This window comes from Hesperophylax consimilis, chromosome 11 (genome assembly GCF_061612785.1).
Source record: "Hesperophylax consimilis isolate HC1 chromosome 11, BYU_Hcon_1.0, whole genome shotgun sequence".
NCBI lineage: Eukaryota > Metazoa > Arthropoda > Insecta > Trichoptera > Limnephilidae > Hesperophylax > Hesperophylax consimilis.
In genome coordinates this window covers 24,505,321-24,526,139 of record NC_142846.1, presented here as the reverse complement: position 1 = coordinate 24,526,139, position 20,819 = coordinate 24,505,321, and the positions used below count along the sequence as shown (strand labels likewise).

The 20,819-nt window shown below is 33.4% G+C and overlaps 1 protein-coding gene across 1 annotated transcript in view; it reads right to left on the bottom strand.

Moving 5' to 3' along the window:
- The window catches only part of LOC149419946 (uncharacterized), a 209,098-nt gene extending 188,279 nt beyond the window's left edge, over positions 1 to 20,819 (bottom strand). Inside the window, exon 1 of the mRNA XM_089637106.1 lies at positions 20,707 to 20,819. Within this exon, the coding sequence (XP_089493232.1) occupies positions 20,707 to 20,787 (81 nt within the window). The 5' untranslated portion in view covers positions 20,788 to 20,819. The remainder of the gene's footprint in view (positions 1 to 20,706) is intronic.

Sequence of the window (20,819 nt, the reverse complement as noted above, 5' to 3'; positions counted from 1 at the left end):
CTATTATTATTATTTTTTTTTACCAAATTGATGTTAAATTATAATCTATTTTTAAATATCAATCCGCGATCACGTTCACTTTAGTTTAACGATAACAAACTCTTAAATTTAATTTGAATGTTTTCACTTTGAATGAAATAATTATTTTTAAAATTTTAATTAATTCACAATTCACTTTTTAGCACTTCTCACTTTACACTTTTAAGCACTGAATTTAATATCTATATTTATTTTCACTGTTTGATTTAATTTAACTGACTTATTAAATTTCACTGACTCTAGCACTTGTATTTTTCACAAAATTTTCCTAAGTCCAGGGGCTTATTTAAAATTTAACACTTAAAGATTTTTCACTGTTAATCCTACCAAAGGCGTAGTACTGCCACGTAACAACTTTTCGAATCCTCGGCGCGACTGTCTCCTGACTGATGTGTTCCATCTTTTATACCCCTCTCAGGTTCCAAACGACGTATCTGAATTTCTCTTGATGCTTAATTCTATCTCCTATCAACTCGTAAATCCGAACACCCCTCCCATCAATATCGATTGTGCTTCCATAAGATGTTCTGCTTTCCGGCTCTAGGCGGTGGTCAGTTTCCATCTCACAAATCTAAGTCGATAGGGTCCGAATCGGGTAAGTCTGCGTTAATCGCCCAAGCTCCCTTTGTCCTCTGTTCATACAAAAATGTAGTTAACTTCTCATGATTTTGTGTTCCTTTTTTTTCTCAATTTGCGATAGGTCCGTCCTCAATAATATATATATACATCTCAATTTTATGCATCTCGTGCGAAAAATGCCTAAATCCATGTTGAAATCCCTACTATGCAGTTTAGAATTTCGATTTATCTAAATTCTACTTAATTTCATTGTCACCTATATGAACTTTTCCATTTTCACCAGTACTTTCTCTCTTAATGCCGCAGATTTGAATTTTTCCTTATCTTCTTGGATTTTCTTTTATCCGCGACGTTTTCTTGCACAATTTCTTCTTTTTTTCTTATGTTATTTCTCATAACTCTATAATTAATTATTTTCCAAGTCGTATTTATTTATTTCACGGATAAATTTGAATTGTATCACTTTTCTCCACTTGGATTATTCTTTATCTCCGTTCTTTACCCTTTCTTTTATCTTTTCTCCACTTTTCCCGATGTGTGTGGTCTCCAGGAAAATTTCATACTTCATCTATTATTAATTAATATATAATTTTCCACACTTCTATGGGAGATATACCTAATTAGACTCTGGGATATCTGTCACTTTTATTGCCTGATCCAATCTCCGCCCCATCCTCCATCCCTCACTTACAAGATTTCACATAAATTATATGTCTGGACACCTGTTTACGTTTAAAATTTTGGTACTAGACTCGTAAATTTAATTTAATTTCAAACCTATTAATTTTAATCTCTTTTGCTTAATCTAAATACTTCCATAAGGTCCACGTTAAAGTTAATCGCTTTTCTAATCGTTTATTACCTTAACGTAAATAAAAATCATGTTCGGATTTTGATTGTTTATCCTTCAAAATATACATGAGACCGCCAACCTTTTATCTTGTTTCGATCCCTCCGTAATATTGGGTAACTCTAATATATATCTAACCTAATAATCATGAAAAATGTCTACTTTTCCTGAATCTAATCTATCGCTATTTGTTTAGTTTTACTGTCTTCTTCTGATACTCGATTTTCACGTCCCTAGGACCTTCGTAGCAGTCCAAAATCTCTGTATTATCCTTCCATTCGATCGCCGCACTTTTCTAAAATGTGTATTTTTTTTTGCGAGATTTTTCATCCAAAATTGATTTACCAATATTTCCGTTTCATCTTAAATTGATAACGATTAATTTCCATTGTTTCCAACACTCACTCCTCTCTTTAGTACGATTTTTATCGAACATGACACCCTCCTTCTATCACAAATAATTGTACTACAGTTGAAAATTCTGCCAGTGATTTTCCTTCGCTTTTCCCGTCCTTTTTTATACTATCACGTTTATAATTTTTTTCATTGCATTTTTGTGTGTGCGCTTTACAACTTGTAAAACTTCCAAGCACCCGATTTCAATGGTTCGATACCCCATAAATGTCTCAGTTATTGTAAACAATCCCAGGAGTTTGTCACCTTGAAAGTCGATGTTGACCCTAAAGTGCGTTCACCTCTAATTTCTGTGAGAATCGAAATGTCGTTAATTATCTTTTTTTATTGCCCGATCCACAGTTCATTCCTTTGTCTGTATTTGGTGTACGCCTCTTCGTTCACTGATTGGTTACTCAAAATTTTATAGCTCTTTGTTCAGATCTATTGGTTGACAAAATTCAATATTTGTTTTTAGGCCTAGAAAAGGGGAAGCCCTGTCTAGTCCTAGACGATTTTACGACCTCTCTGCTTTCGTCTTAGAACCTCGATATAATTTCAACTATTACAGGAGTCTACTGCAAGCAAGCTGGATCAATTCTTTCTCCGCCAGATGTCGTTAGCATGTCCGTTTTCATAAATAATTTGCATATTTTCTTGCAGCTATGGTTTATCTGTTTTTTCTTTCACTGTGATTTAAAGCCTTTCATCACAAACTTTAACCTTAAAACCTGAATATTATTACAATGAACCAGATTTGGTTTTACACAATTTAAAATGAATGAACTTTAAATCATCAAATATGCTTATTTCCGTTGCATGTGAAATTGCGTTATTCCTTCGTGAAATTACTGACGTTCAGATTTCAAAATAGGAACTGTATTTTTTGAGAATAATTCAGACAAGCGTTGATGTAGGTACATATAGTAAATATATATAAATATAATATTTTAATAGAATTTTTTTTAATTCAAAAATACTAATTTGTATTGTCTACGTTTTTTTTAATTTTAATATATGTTGGTGGTTGTGAAATCTGGTTCAGTGAATTCATTTGAGTACAACCGCTTGAGAACCATTTATTGGATAACCAACACCTCTGCAATAGGTCACCTATAAGTGGTTCGCTACGTTTGGTAACTTAGCAGGAGTGCCCGGGTTCATCGGGTGAGGTGTATTCAGGATGCGCCAGCCCCCCAGCTGCACGGCTTGTCAGATCGGGGGAGGCTGGTTTGAGGAAATACTTTGACTTCTCCAACTGGTCTCTCGACTAATCGTCTTGTGTCGCAGTGGGAGGGATGTATTCATATGTCCGTTACTCCTGCACCAACTGATTCCTAGCTTCCTCCCCAACCCTCAAACCTTTTACATTCCCAGAACTGCCTCTCTTTCCTTTCGCTTAAAATACCGTCCACACAGCATCCCAAAAGATGACAGTCCCCGAGGGAAATTATATGGATTTTCTAATATAAGCCCCTTAAAGGAGGGCTTGATGAAAACAATTTCCCTCAGGGCTTTTGTCATCTTTGTCATACATATATTTCCTTTGAATTTAACTATCATTTTCAAGATTGTAATCGATTCAGTGAAGCAATCAGACAAGCGATTGGGTAGGCACATACCTGCACATACAGTGTAATATTTTAAAATAAAATTAATTATTTTTCACTTTTTTTAAATTGGAACTGATTTGTCGAAAATTCAGACTAACCCGTAAGAAATCACGCGAGCGCTCGTTTTATATTATATTGGAGGATGCTGTGATTTTAAAAAAGAATGGATTTTAATGTTACATTTTTAAAAAATGGCGACATATAATTTGGTTGCGAAATGAAAATTCAAGCTATTTAAAAAAAAGGTTCAGTATTTTAAATGATTTTCATCAGGATACAGAAATTTAGGCAAATTTAGTGACATTTATCTCAAACGACATTTAAATGAGTTTTAAGGCGATGTACCACGTCCTGTAACATTTCGAATGAGACCGCTATCAATAACACTCCTTTTATATATAAGGCGATTAGGCTTAAATTCCCGCTTAACACAAGCCGCCCTTTTTGGATTTTGCAAGAAAAAAACATCGCCAAAAGGTGTATTTTATTTTATTTAGCGAAGTTCATGTACACTAATATGAATATTTTACGATAATTTTCTAAAAAACTTAATTTTCCAAATTATATAATATAACCTTAACCGAAAATGGGTTCGTAAGTAGGAAATATTTAACTTTAAAGCAGTTTTTATATAGATCTGATACTTTATTATTTTTTTCTGGGACTTAAAAATGCTCGATTATTTCAAAGTCCAAGATGTGTTCTACTCGCAGTATTTAATTAAATCATCTACAATATTTCGAAGCAATCAAATTTTTAAACCAAAAAAATGTGATTTTGCATTATCAAGTAGTGCTTTGTATACCTACTTCAATAGTTTGATAGCTCCCTTGAAGAAAAATAATTTTAAAAACACACTCTTGTTATTATTATGGGGTAAAAGAGAAAACATTACATGTAAATATTTATATTTACATCAATTATTAAGAATGCTTTCGGATAGTTTTCAATAAATTATCTATACTGTTAAAAAAACCATATTTATCGTTGCCGGATTCATGGTAAAACTTATGAAGGCATTGAAGGAAAATTTTATAATATTTTCATAAGGCAAGATAGGAAAATTATTTCCCAATGATAAAGGAGGCTTTATATAAAGAACCCAGGTCTCCCGTGGAGTGTGCTCCCTGAGGTCTCTCGGAGACAACTTTTCCCATAAACATTTCTGCTTTATGTTGCATTTTCACATGATATCACAAGAGAACACAGCCGCGATGAAAAGTCCTTTCTTTACGCGAAGTTTCCATAAAGCGTCTGTCCAATAAATATAACAAGTATGAGCTTTGTTCTTGGTTTATAGTTTAAGTTTGTAGCGCATTATATTGTTGTTAACTAAATGGATAAACTAAACGATAATACGGAAAACATTACAGAAACAACAATTTTTTTAACAGATTAATTTCGGCAGCTTAGTGGGTGCATAACATTTGGTATAACTTAATAGCATTTGTTATGACTTAATGAGAATACGTTGCGTCTAGAAAATTCTCGATGCGACAATCTTTTTTCTGTTTCAAATTGTCGTTTGAGTATCGCTGATATTGTCTTCAATGATTCAAAAATAAACATCACCAAAAAATTGTACCTGTTTCTGATACACAATAAGTTTTTGTTTTAAATCAAGGAAGTTGCGCTAACAGGCCATAATGATTTGATTATTTTTAAAAATATCACATTAGCTCCACACAAGAGGCTCTGAGGAAAAAAAAACCTCTCGGGGCAGGGTTATATTTGAGGATGCTGTGTGGAGGGTCTTTTTATGGAAAGGAAGGAGAGGAAGTTCTGGGAAGGAAAAATGGATGAGGGGTAGGTAGGAATCTGTGGGTTAATGTGTCCAGGAGTGACAGACGTATGAATCCATCCATCCCACTGCGGCGTAAAGCGATGAGTCGAAAGACCAGTTGGAATTGTGAAAGAGTCTCCCCAGACAAGCCTCTCCCGATCTGGCACGCCACGCAACTAGTGGCCAGGCGCACCCAGAACACACCTCAAACGATGAACCTGGGCGCCCCTGCTAAATGACCAAACGTAGTAAACCACTTGGTGGGACCTATGGGCAGGGGTGGTGATTATGATATTCATTGAATTACATAGAAATTAGCTTATTTGGTACGTCGTGATGTTAATGTGAATATCTGAAAAGATTGCAAAGCCAATATAAGCGTAACGGATAGCATTTTTTATAAGATTTCCCTCGTGAAGATATTTACATGCACGTTTATTTCTTATAAGATTTCCCTCGTGAAGATATTTACATGCACGTTTATTTCTTATAAGATTTCCCTCGTGAAGATATTTACATGCACGTTTATTTCTTATAAGATTTCCCTCGTGAAGATATTTACATGCACGTTTATTTCTTATAAGATTTCCCTCATGAAGATATTTACATGTACGTTTATTTCTTATAAGATTTCCCTCGTGAAGATATTTACATGTACGTTTATTTCTTATAAGATTTCCCTCATGAAGATATTTACATGTACGTTTATTTCTTATAACATTTCCCTCATGAAGATATTTACATCTACGTTTATTTCTTATAAGATTTCCCTCATGAAGATATTTACATCTACGTTTATTTCTTATAAGATTTCCCTCATGAAGATATTTACATCTACGTTTATTTCTTATAAGATTTCCCTCATGAAGATATTTACATGTACGTTTATTTATTTACCAGCTGACGTATACCAGGCGTTACTAGGAGATTTATAAATGGTCATGGGTAAAATTTTGATGTTCTGAATTCTTTAATACCTGACCTGGGTGCATTTTTAAGCTGGAAATAAAACTATTGTTCTGTAATAAGCATTTGTTTCACTTATTTTACCACAAATAATGATTTGATTCTTGTCTTTATCGAGCGTCCTTTACTTCTTCTACCATCGTGTAATGTATGCATGAAAGAGTATGCTGTGTAATATAACTGTGCAAGCAAGAAGGCTGCTTGCACAGTTAATAAAATTTAATAAATGCGCACTGGACCTCTTTTCTACACCGTCGTTCCACAATAAACATCTGGATAAAACCTACCAACATCGCTTCATTTGCATACAAGACGAGGTAGCCGCAACTACGCTCTAAATAGTCCTGGCACTAATAAGCACAAACTTTGAAATTTTCAGCTAAATCAGGTGAATGGTACCTATAGGAAGACGTACGTGACAAACAAAGAAACTTTCATTTGTTATCTACGAGTATATAGATGTGAAAGAAGCAAATATGTAGGTACAACACAAAGTTCGATACTCATGAAGTTAATTAAGGTTATGCCAATAAAATTTCTCATGATTAAGTTGATTCTAGGGTTATTATGTCTTTAAACTAATTAGTAGATAAAGGGGAGAAGAAGAGGAATGTAGGATAAGGATAGGAGATGCTCCTGATACATATAGAATATATGTACGGTCAAAGAATTCATGTCAATAATCTGTACAATGGGAAGTTGTGTACGAGAAGAGGTGTGCATGTGATTGAAGCAAGGACTGTGTATTAAGAAATTTTTATTTTAAAAAAATCCATTTTAAATACATCCTTCCATTCCCGTAATACGAATCCTTTTCTCATGCACAAATCAGATCTTGTAAAACAAAAGCTCATAGCCCTTTAGCAAACATCGCAGAAAAGCTCCACTGAATGTCGGAAAGCTCTAATATTAGCACGATTACTTCCATCTAGCGGTGGCGTGTGGAAGCTCCGAGACAAATTAGTTTAGTCCACCCATCATAGGTGGCGCTCGCTGGAAAATGTCACGTTTTCATTGCATTGCATTTTTCAGTTGCATAATAAATTAATTAAAAAATGCACTAGCAAAAGAGAATTGTAAAGGTAAAACAATGCTCATTTATAATGGATTAGATTTCATCCCAATTTTAAAAAACCTGAAGGTTTTATTAAAATATTGGAGCATATTCTCTGTTCACAATAATATAATTCTGTTTAACATTTTAAAACATTATGTTTAATTATTCGGATATGGTTAAATTGAATACCTATTCAAATTTTATATTTGTCAGACATATTATATTTTGCATAATATTGCGAGAGAAAGATATATAATTGAGGGGGAAATAAATTTAAGTATCAATAATAAAAGAACATCTAAATAATAAGAAAAGAAAATTATATTATTTTATTTATTTATTCACGCCATTTACATGTATACAATGTTAAAGGATAGCTGATTTGTACTATGACAGGCCGAGTACAGACAATATAAGCAGGTACAATACTAGTTGTTAAGAATTGTTGTACATTCAAGTAATAGTTGTTCAATAAGTAATAATGAGTAAAAGATAGGATAGTAGTAGCCGAACAAAATATAAAACAACAATGTTGATGTTAGTGAAATAAACATGAATGTTTATTGTTTAGCATGTTAGTATTTAGCAAACCTTTAAAATTCCAGATTGGGTATTATACAAAACGATGACCGGATAAATCATCACAATGATAATTCAAATCAAATCAAATCAAATCAAAAATTATTTATTGTAAAATAAAAATTACAAAAGGTGTAGCTTATGGGTAGACCCCATTTCTTCCAGCTAACCACATTTATTTAATTACAATGTTTATATAATATTATTTGTTTTATTATAATAATTACAATGTTTATACACATAAAATAACAATATACCAATGAAAAAATTAAAAAATTCAAATATATATACCAATAAAAAAAAGCGTTTCATTTACGTGAGGTATTCACTCAACGTGTAGTGACATTTATTAACAAGGAAAGTGTTTAGTAACGATTTGAATTTGTATGTATCTTGTATTTGTTTAATGTTATGTGGAAGGTTGTTATATACTTAAATGGCCATGTAGTATGGTCCTTTTTGGAATATTGTTTTGTTTGCTTTTGGTATTAATAAGTTTTCTGTGAGCCTTGTAGCGTATTTATGTGTTGAGTTTTTTAGTGGGAACTTGTCTGTAGATGATCGCACTAACATGCATAACTCCATTATATATATATGTCTGTGACTGTCAGAATTTTCAGATTTTTAAACATAGGTCTACATGAATCTAAACGATCAGAGTTTGTAATTTTTCTTAAGCATCTCTTTTGTATGATGAAAACATCTTTAGCGTTTACCGAGTTTCCCCAAAAAATAATACCGCATTTTATTATTGAATATACATAACCATAGTGTGTGGCTATTACTGATTCGGTGTTTAATATTTTTCTCAAGGTACCCAGAACATAAGAAAAACTACTGATTTTTGCTACAATTTTTGAGACATGTTCTTTCCAGTTTATGTTTATATCTAATTCTATTCCCAGTAGTGAACAGGTTTGAGAAGGTTCGATAATATTATTATTAATGTTTACATTTATATTTATAGGTGTAGCTTGCACTGGACAAAATTTTAAGATTCGGGTTTTGTTTGTGTTGAGTGATAGATGTTGCGATAACAGCCAGTTTGCTATTAATTGGCAAGTCTCTTTAACTTGTTTGTTAAATTCGTCAACGTCTTCATTACATTCAAACAACAAAGCCGTGTCATCAGCAAACATTGAACATTCTGTGCCAGCAATTATTGGAAGTTCGTTTATATAGATAAGGAAGAGGAGAGGCCCAAGAATGCTTCCTTGTGGCACACCCTTGTTTATTGTTCTCCATTTGGATTCTACCATGTACTGGACCATTTTTTCATTGATATTTGAATCTTTAAAACATCACATCTTTAAAAAAGTTATATAAAGTCATGGAAAGTAGGTTAGGTTTGATTAGGTTACGTTAAAAAAATAAATTTCATCGTTTCTAATGACTTTATATCACTTTTTAAAAGTGTGTTGAATTGTCACTGTGTTGAGTTATCATGGAACCGTAAAAACATAGCTTAACACTAATATAGGAATAAACAAGAAGGCTTTGTTGTAAAGCAAATATGTAATCAACAAACATTTATTACACCCCATAAAAAATACAGGGTTTTCCAATAAGAGGTGTTATTTTGATATTCAATCGTAAAAGATCAATGGTTTCGTTACTTGTGTGGCAAGTAGCGCCGTCTTGTTGAAAGAAAACGTTGTCCATATCAATATCATCCAATTTCGGCCATAAAAATCATTAATCATCTCTCGATAGCGCAATCCATTCACCGTAACTGTTTCTTCAGCGTCATTTTCAAAAAAGTAAGGTCCAATGACTCCACCGGACCATAAACCCCATCAAACAGTCACACGTTGAGAATAGAGAGGCTTTCCAACAATAACTCTTGGGTTTTCCGAGCCCAAAATGCGACAATTTTGCTTGCTGACGAAGCCACCGAGGTGGAAATGGGCCTCATCACTCAAGATGATTTGAATTTGATTCACTCAAGTGAATTTTAATAATTTCAATGCGTTGTTGAAGCGTGTATCGTTTTATTTGTATTAATGACGTAGTTTCTACTTGTCAAATGTCAAAAAATTACAGCTTCAAAAATACCATCTACCGAAATAGCGGGCTATTCAAAATAACACCTCTTATTGGAAAACCCTGTACACACTGTGTATTGTATTGTCTGTTTGTGCGCTTATTTCTTATAAACTTCGCAACGAATTTTGATTGGGTTTTCTCTATTATTTAGAGAATTTCTTCCGGAAATATTATATATGTATATATGTGTATTATATGATTATTATTTTGATAGACAGCAGAGAAAAGTCGATGTTTTGTAATCAGTCGTAAAAAAAAATACTTCAGGGCACTTACATTGCTAACGCTGGCTAAACCTCATGAGATACATCAAAATTATTTACTACGGAATTAAATATATTAAAAAGGTCTACAGAAGAGTCTACTGTGGTATAAGTCCATCTCCTAAGGATAACCCCCCAGCAACACCGGGTACACGTTAGCTAGTATTCTTATAAAATGACGTAATAAAATCATCAAAATAAATACCAGTTTTAGAAAAAGTGTTTTATTACGTGGCACGTTCCTCGGATAAAGTGTGTCCATATGTCAAACAAGCGATGACTTCTCAACCAGCCGCCACGGGTTCATACCAATGTCCATTAACATTTCAAATGCAAAAAAGTTCGCTTATAATGTTGGTAATAGGAGAAATTCAAATTCTATCAGATTATTTGAAACAAGGGGAGGTTTATCTTTCTTTGAAATAAACAACGTTTAGCTGTTTATTGTCATGACGAAGCAGCGCCTCAGATGTTTGCAGAGGGAAGGGTTTACGAGTTCACTGCTTTTATGAGCCGCAGAGCGGAGAGAACAAGTGAGCGCTTCCGGAAATTCGAGAATACTCTCGTCCAGGCTGTAATCATGGAGAGTTTCCCTTACAACAGCAATACAAGTACTAAATGTACACTACATGCAATTTCCCTTTTTATGTAACTACTACCCGAAGTCCCCGGCGTTGCACGGGCTTCACACAGAGTTTTTAGAAATCTTATGTAGACAGTGAACATTTTCCTGTTTTAAAAGTCAAGTGGGCAACATTTCATCAGTATCGTAATAAAACTATAGATTTTTGTACAAATCAAATCCACACCGCCCGCCACATACTTTGTAAAAATAGATTTTATGTCGTCATGTTATTTTGTATTTCAAGTCATGTATTTTTTACTCTCATTCTTTTAACAGTAATCCGGTCCCTTTTATAAAGTTCAACAGGGTTGTCATCGGATATGTGGCTATGTCTACTGGTTCTACAATGTGTCTTCGCAGGTATCTGAGCCTTGTTCCCTACAGAGCGCCACATTGGCACCAAAGGTGAATTGGAGTCTCTTCATCCTCTTCACATAGCATCTGTTGGTGTTTTACATTCCCAACAACTGAATGTGTCTCCTGAGATGGCAGTGTCCCGTTAGTAGTCCTGCCAGTTCCCTCAGTGAGTTTCTGTCCATATTGAGTAGTTGTCTTGTTCGTCTTGGTTCAGGTCAGCTTATGAGTACTTTGGATTGCCTCATTCCGGGTGCCCTTTCCCACTCCTCCAAGTGCCGGTATTTGACCAACCTTTCAATGTATATTTTGGTGTGGCAAGCTACTACTCCTACGGCCGGCTTGGATCCCACAAGTGGTGCTTTCGCCCCTTTCCTTGCTAGTCCATCAGCCCGCTAATTGCCCTCAATTCCTTTATGTCCTGGTACCCAGATCAGGGTTATTTTATTGATGGTAGCAAGTTCTTCAAGAATGGTCTGGCATTCCATCACCAGTCTGGAGTCGTATCGGTTACTTTCCACTGCCATTAGGGCTGCCTGGCTATCAGAGCATATGCCTATGTTTTTATTCTTGTACCCGATACTTATGTTCTCCTGTGCCCAAGCTAAGATGTCGTCCATCTCAACTTGAAATACAGTGCAATGGAATAATGTGTTCCTAGAGGTATACTAAGTTCCCTCTTGGAACCCTGTAAACAGACTCCGGCCCCTATTAATTATTTTATTTTTGTATTTATCTTATACTGTTTTTTTATTTAAATGGCAGATAAAGCATTGCTCTAACGGCTCGCAAAATAATAAATTGGTTCAAAAACACTCTAACCAACATTCAGAATGTTTAAAACACTGTACCTACAATGTAACAATTACAGTTAACTTATTGATTCTTTTTCGAAAGGCAGCCTTAAAAATAAACAGCGAAGTACCCCATAACTATAGGCGAATGGTCGGTATGGTTACCATTTACATTCATGATTAAACATGTTCAACCCCACTGACTGTCTAAGTTATCATCCGTGCTTATTTATTTCTGACCCCCAGAAACGCCATGGTCATCAGCCTTATTTGTGAGGGTTGTATTTTATCGAAGGCTGTACGACTTTTAGCTGCGCATCAATAATTTACTTTTGTACAAGATGGGGTCCTGAACTAGGACAAAACACGTTGGGGGCATTTGAAGATGTTAGTTTTACTTATGTTACTATGAGACGATTTACGAATGTTGATGAAGAAGAAGATATATGTCAAGACCTACCTACATATATTTCATTAGTTAGTTTATTATATTAGGTTCCATTAAATGACAATTCAACACATCTTTAAAAATGGATGTAAAGTCATTGAAAGCAATGATAAAACTAACATGTAAACTTAATCCACGTAACCTAGTTTTTATTTCAACACTTTTTATGACTTTACATCACTTTTTAAAGGTGTGTTGAATTGAAATTTTGATGATTTATCCGGTCACCATCTATATAAATAAAAGTGTAAATGTTCGTTTGTTCAAAATCTTAAATTTCCGAAAGTTCTTCAACGATTGCTTTGAAATTTGGACACTACGTTGCATTCGATAACGCGTGTGTTTTTATATAACTATATTATTCATGCCTGTGACAGATAAAAAATGTTTTGTTATCACCTGTAACAGGTAACAAGATGTTTTTTTCAAAACAGCGCCATATGTTGGACGTAAAAGCAACACGCTCTATTGTTTCTATATCTGCACAAACAGGCTGATCCACAGCAACGCGTGGTGGGGTACATCTAGTAATATTAATAAAGGTGCATTCAACTGGAAACTCTAATTTGAAAACAATATATTATTAAAAACATGGAATGGCGACAAATAAATTATCTACAGATGTGACGGCCTACGTGATTGAGGGTAAGGCTCTCTTCTGCAAATCCGGAGGTCACGGGTTCAAATCCCGGCGTGCGTAAGTAATTTCTATAAAAATCATCATTGAAGAAGACATCCAAATGAAACGTGAAACAGAATAAGATACAGAAAAAAAGGTGACGGTCGAAATTGGGAATCGAACCCTGGATATCTATCTTACCGGGACAACGCCTCAATCAACTCAGCCATTTTGACCTAATCTTTTTACGTCATTTTTTTTCGATTTCATTCACCAATTTCAAACTTCAAACTCACAATTTACAATATTATGTTCAACTATTTTTTCACATATTTTTGGCTACTATCTTTTTGAATGATTACAAAATTTATTTTTCTCCTTAGGAAAAAATATTTGAAGATAATATTGTTAATTCCGAATTTTAAATACGAGACGACAAAAATTACGTCCCGGTTGTTACCTGAGATCCTGGGTTTGATTACCAGTAACATTCGTTCCCTTTTTTTTTAAAAATTCGTATTTGATTGATTTGTATTGCTCCACAATTAATTTATTTATTTTAAATTCAATTTATTTATTTTATATTATCATGAAATAATGAGTTTTTTTTAATTTACTTTCATTATTTTTTGTAATTGTAGACATCTTTTCCAACGCAATTCTGCTGGAATAAAAACTTAAATAAAATATTTTTTTTAATTTTGGAATAAATTAATGAGTATAACCTCAAATTGTAATATTTAATCATTGAAGTCAATATAAGCAAACCCTCAAATGAAAATTAGAAACAGAAAAATCATAAAAAGATACGGTAGATAAAACGATAAAAGATCTATAAATTGAACTTTAGCCTTGCCAGGGTAGTATAAAACATAGAGATAGCAGCCAATAAAAATATGAGTTTAGAAAATTAAGATAATTATTGGAAGTATGATACAGTTAAATATGACCGAAGGAAATAGGAACGGATTAGCTCAGTGGCAGAGTAGCACCCCGGCAAGGCTAAGGTTCATTTTTTAGATGCAACCGTATCATTTCCTGATTTATCTCTTTCAAATTTTTATTTTTGAAATATACTCTCAGTATCACCCTGGCTTCTTGAAATTGCTTTTTACAGTGAAATGGTAAATAATTAATCTAATTAAGATGAATCTTTCCATTTGTTTTATCACTGTCGTATTATAATGATTCGTAGAGGACAACATTATCTTCTATATGCGATGCAATGTTCATAGCAAAACGTCCGGATGTATAAATTTAGTACGTGTTCTCAAGTATACATATTTAATAATCCGACAGGTATAATATTTAAGTTTTCAATGACTTCTGGGTGTATTTTGAAGATAAGGTCGTCCAGGGTTAGATTCGGCCCTGCGTATCGTTGTGAGGTTTGGACGGTCGAATACGCAAATAAATATATCCGAGGCAAACTCTCTGCATCTCTGGAAAACTAGAAAACCCGCCAGTTTTCCGTGAACCGGTGGGAAAAACATCGCGTTTTTTGAATTCTGAAAACGTAGACTTTCGCGATGAACTTTGAAGTTAAAAGCTCGGACGCAAGTTCGTTTTAAGTTTAAAAGTAAGCTTAGATTAAGTAACGGCAAATATTTTAGTAGTTACGTTGTGAAAGTGTTGTGAAAATTATGTGATAATAATAGTATAATGTAATTCTCGGTTTACCTTACCTTAAAACAAACGATACTTTCAGTAAGCTTTTTATAAGCTTTTTAAGCTACATTTATCAGTAGCTTTAGCTTCATTATAAGAACTGTTTATTTATTAGGCCGGTTAGTAGCTAGTTAGTAGCAGAGGTCTTGAGTTTAATTCCTACGTTAGCCAAGTCGTGTTCCCAGGAGTGTTTGTCTTCACGTATTAACGCTAGAATTTTTTTACAAATAAATATCCGCAAAAAAACAAGCTAATAAAGCTAAGAAAATATCAGTTATTCCAAACAAACTTATTGTTAATCCAATTTTAATTTTCGTTTTTTTTTATATAGTTATGCTATTATCCATGTATTATGTTACACTTACATACATAAATTGTCATTTTTTTCTGTAAAAGCCCGATAGGGCGTTATTGAATAATAAATAAATAAATAATAGGGATGTAACAAGTTGATTTTTGATATACAACATATTTAAAAAATATATATTTGGCAAATAAAATCGACCAAAGAAAGTTTATAAACACAGTTCAAAAGAAAGCTGCAATAATACTTTGAGTTTTTTAGACAATTCACTTGGTAGTCGTAAAAACAGTGTTTGTTATTCAAATAAATTTGCTATATTCCCGGACATTATTATTACTTTTTTTATCTCGACAATCAGTTTCCCTGATTCAGTCAGTACGTGTTTTAGTTACTCTGTATTCGTTTTAATATAACATTATATATCAAATCATATCCCTTAATTTATCATAATACTTTACGGTAATTACTATATGACGTGCGCATTTTAATATACCGGTGGAATAATTTTATTCAAATAATATTATTTATTTATTTTGGCACCGGTATTAAAGTGATTCAGAAGATTGTGAGTTTATTATTATGGTGACGTCAAAGTACGCTTTGAGTGACGCTTTATTTATTATATTTATCTTTTGTTTACAGATTTCAATTAAAATATTTATTACGTATTTAATATGTCATCTTAAAGACATATATTATACTTATTTTTATCTAATAACCTAATTTACCACCAAATCATTTCGCCAACGGTTATACAGAGAGGATGAACACCACACAAGAAACACTCGTTACTTCGTTCACATTCTCGTATACAATTCCACTAGCGCTATAGAATAAAGAATTATATATCATGTTTCCTTATCTTTATTAGTATCACAGACCGGTGAAAAATCACTAGCTTATTGTAGAATTTATGAAGTGGAATGTTTACAAAAATATAATTTGCTGCAGAATGATAAACAAAATACGAATGCATAGGTAAGTAGGTACTTTATCGCTTGTCTGAATTCTTTACACAATCAGTTTCAATTTTGAAAATATCACTCACATTGAAAGAAAATCCGAGTACATTTTACTAAAGTTACATTCACTCCCAGGGTGACAGTTCCATATCGTAAAATAGTATTGATTGTTTCGAATTTAAGAGTATCGGACTCAAAAACTTGAGGAAAATAACTGAAGAAAATAATTGCTATTAGGGCCCATGTCATCTTTGGAGATGCTGTGTGGTTGGTTTTTGAAGGAAATGAAGGAGAGGAGGTTTTAGGATGGAAAAATTCTTAAAAGAGGTGGGTAGAAATCTGGAGGTCAATGTGTCCAGGAGTGATAGAGGTGTAAATCCATCCCTCCCACTGCTGTCCAATACGTTGAGTCGAGAGAGTCCGGTTGTAGAGGACAAAGGGTCTCCCTTAACCTGTCTCTCCCTATCCGGCCCGCATTCTGACATTAAGCAGACGCATTCACCATCAAGACCTGGAAAAACCTCACTCCATGAACCCAAGCGCCCTTGCTAAATCACCAAACAAAGCCAACCACCTGGGGTGATCTGTAGCATATTATTGGTTATCAGATTAATGGTTTCCGAGGCGGCGGTACCCACACCCGCCTCACAAAATAAGACTAAAATATTACAGTGTAAGTATACAGACTCATAAAAAATGTATTGCTTTTAAACGAGTTGAATACTGAAAGTGTTAAAATTTAAATAAGTAATAAGTGGAAAATTCCCTTTGAATTTCCATTACACGAAGCATTATAATTACATGTTGTACGAATTAGGTTACCGAGAGCGCCTCTTTATGCTTCGTAACCATGGGTATTATCCGTGATAATATATTCATGGTCGAACGTGTACGTAACTTCGTACAGAGTGGGGAAATTCATTACGGCTGATAATTGAATTAAATGATTAATTTTATTTAATTATTTATACCTAAAATCTGATTTTGTGAAAATATCTTTATACGACAGAGTGTACGCAGTTTGAAAAAGTCGCGGTTTATAAGTTCTTATTTTATCCTCTCAAGCAAAGACTATATAACGAACAGTGAATACAGCTTCATTTGTTAAGTTTATTTTTTTTAAATAAATTTTTAAATTTCGATTTTCTCATTTGATTTATGACAAAGATAATTTTTACCCATAGCGCAAATCTAAAATTCGTAAAAGAGAAAATTGTGAGTCGATTAGAATCACTTGGTTTAGCACAGATGTGCCTCCGGAAAACTGTTGAAGGGACTTTTTTCTATGATATGTTCCTTCCTTTATGCTCCATTTATACATCGTTTGCACAACGGCTGTGACTACACTTATTTTTTTATTAAAGCATTAAAATAATTCTAGTGTAAAACATATAATATGCCCATAATCACACTTTTATAGAGATAAAATTGGTAATAAAACATTCATTTTTCAATAGATTATTAGACATTACACATCCCGACATCATACTTGACTTCAAAACATTGACAAAAGGTCACTGCTGACATCCTGATACAATACAGATGATTTTCAGTAGTGCCTCTAATTATCGAATCGATTCCAAAGCTTTGAGAAATAAATCCGATTGAAAGGTTTCTTTAATTGTGTTCAGATCTTAAAAACTCAACCACCATAACTGTAAGGTTTTTCATAACTTTAATCATTTGTGTTTTGTTTGTCCATAAAATTTGCTCCAATTTACACCCTGAATTGACCTAATATAATCACCAGGAAAAATCTTGGTATCGTATTTGATAGTAGACTGACTTATGATAGTAGACTGACTGAGATTGCTGGGTTTCATCCTACGCATTGCGATGAATTTTAAAGACACCCGGATTCTCCAAGTACTACACACAGTATTGGTTAGGAGTAGGTCTGAGAGCACCAGGTGTAGTATTCCCCATGTTAGAGAAGGTTGACAAGATATTTCTGGAATTTCTCTTCCAGAGGGAATAAGGATACAATCAGTCGCTCCATCCTACTGACTTTCTCTTGGGCATGCTCAGAATGAACCATTTACGGATCAGGGTGGTTTTGCAATGTGCAATTCAATTATGGAGAGCTTTTATTTTTATGTTCCCGGTGGTTATCTTCGCCACCGACAGCATCGACAGTTATTTTAATAATTTTTATTGGAGAAAATACAGATACAGACAGTAATAAACAAGACAGTAAAAACATAAATTTAGGAACTCGCCTGTATCCTAACTATTTCTCAAAGATTAACGTAACAGCTGTTAAAAATAATACTAATAAGCCTTAAAGCCAAATATTTTTCACATATATTTAAGAGAAGAAAAGATGTACATATTATGCAAATAAGAAAAAACATCTTGTGTGAACAAATGGGAGAAAATATACAATTTATGTTTTAATAAATGTATGCAAATGATTTTTAGAGAATAGAGGGAAATAATCAATTAATTCTAAAATATTTTTAAACAGAAATTTTAAGTTTTAACTCCTAGCTTGCAGGACTAACTTGCCAATGGTTATGCCGGTGGGCAAAGCTATCCTATTGTTAATATCAATTCGGATATCAACATATTTAACATCAACGAAGCAGAATTTAGACGGCAAGTCTTGTTGCTGGTGTTTTGGATTTTGCACGGCTGATAAACGGCCATTTACGATACAAATGTTTGTTTGTCACTGAAATTATTGTTTTTCTCGTCTCTTTTAAAAACTAATTGAAATTTTATTTTTGTAATTTTTTTAAAATGCATAAAGTAATTGAATTGAACCAGTCACCTAAAATTAAAAACTAGAAAAAGTGCTGCCTTGTGTGCATTTTGCCGGTAAAATTTGACACAACATTGACCTAACATAACATCAGAGGCTCAGTTTAAAATTCCCACCCGTTACATTGGGTACTGGCTACTACGGTAGTATGGTGGTATGGGGTGGGCCAAGCAACTACCCGCGGCCATCGTGTCTCACGTGAGCCGCTGACCTCCAGTTATTAGGAAAAATCGATGTATTTTTTTACTTCTCGTGGATCGACCCTGCCTACCTTGTCTCTTTCCTTTCCCCAAACAAAAAATAATACTACGAGTTCCAAAGCAGAGTAATAGAGAATCTAGAAAGAGTCTAGAGCGTTTGGCCACCTCCGAACATTTTATAATCTTCTCTGTTTAAACTGTATTTGGATTATTTTTAGATGTCGCGAAATACCGCGCAACTTATCGCCTCGACGCAATGTGATAAAAATGAAAACTATTTTTAATACTCGGCGGAAGCTATAAGTAGATTGAGTGTGCTTGTGATATTATGTGTTGTGAACGTTCGAAAATAACCTGGTGGTTAAGCAAACATGATTTTATGTTAAATGTTTTGTTTATGTTTTTTTAAATAGAGTAATTTTTATTCGAAAGAAATAGTGAAATCATAATATCATCGCAATTTTCACAAATAATAGTTTGTACAACGCATTTGACACTTAAGTAATTCAATACATTGTTTTAACGAAAATATTTTCTTGTTTATGTTGTTGTTTGTTTATTTATTGGGTTGATTATATGTTTACTGTTTACTCGTAATATAATTTTACCTACATTATTTTTTTTTAAATATTTTAAATTACATTATGTGTAACCAAATATATAGTATTTCTATGCTTAAGAAGTTCATAACGGATATATTTTTAAAATAATTTTTTTAGCAATAATTATTAGTCTGAAAACCTTATTTAAATCAAGAAAAAATACATTTGAAAGAGCACCTCACCGGCAATCAAAATTACGGGTTCAATTCCCGTCGGCGGCGTGTATTTTTTCTCGGAAGATTTTTTAAAATTTATATAGGTGTTTCAGGCTTATAAATATTGCTTACAAATAATATGTTATCCTTTGAGCTACGCATAAAAAATTTTGTCTCTTAAACATTAGTTTATCAATTTTTTTAATTGTAATTCAGAAAGTTTTAATCGTGTTAATGTTTTGTTGAAGGGGAAATAGAAGTGACTCTATACACGTATTAAAATTTGAGTTTTTTTGACAAAAGTTCTCAAATAATGTTCTAAAAATATCAAATTAATCACTAATTCCATCAATCAATATTTTTTCAAGTTAGTTACAATCATTTTACCGATCTCCTTATTTTTTGCACTGAAGAAATAAGTACATTGAAATTGACATAAAATTAATAGATACTTTTAATAATATTAAATAATATATTAATACATTACCACCCTCAGGCTAATTTGTTCGCTTAGGTCTCATGGAAATCATTGTGTCTACCTTAAGTTATGGTGAGGGATATGATCTAAACGATGCTAGAAAGAAAACAAAACACGCTTTATATTCAAATTTAAAAGTTAACCACAGAAAATTAAAACGTATACCTCTAATGGGGGCTGATCTAACGGTCAGCATTTCAGCAATTGCTGACTGGGCACTGCTCTGTCATTACTTATGGGCACGCGGGGCACGAGCCCAGGGCTCCCGGACGTAACACATCGTCTCTGTAAAAACTTCTTTTTTTTCGGATACGCTCAGAAATATTCCATTTTTTTGGATTTTATTGTAAAACGGAAATGCTCTGACCATCCGAGAGAATATGCCAGAGGCCTGAGGGGTTAATATTATTATAAAACTTTATTCTACTGAGATGTTCCCCATTAAACATTGCCACCTGTTCAGTACCTACTGACAATTTTATGGCTACCGAAAATATCAATGAAACCCTATACATAGGTCAGTTTATTTAGTCACAGATATTAGTAAAAGTAAGTTCCTACCTACTTCACCACTGGTTGCAAGTGCCCATCTGAGATAAAACTCTGAAAATGGTTGCGTGACGTCAATGCTCGCGGTGTTTGACATTGGGGTTTAGGCGCCAACAGTATTACGCAAAT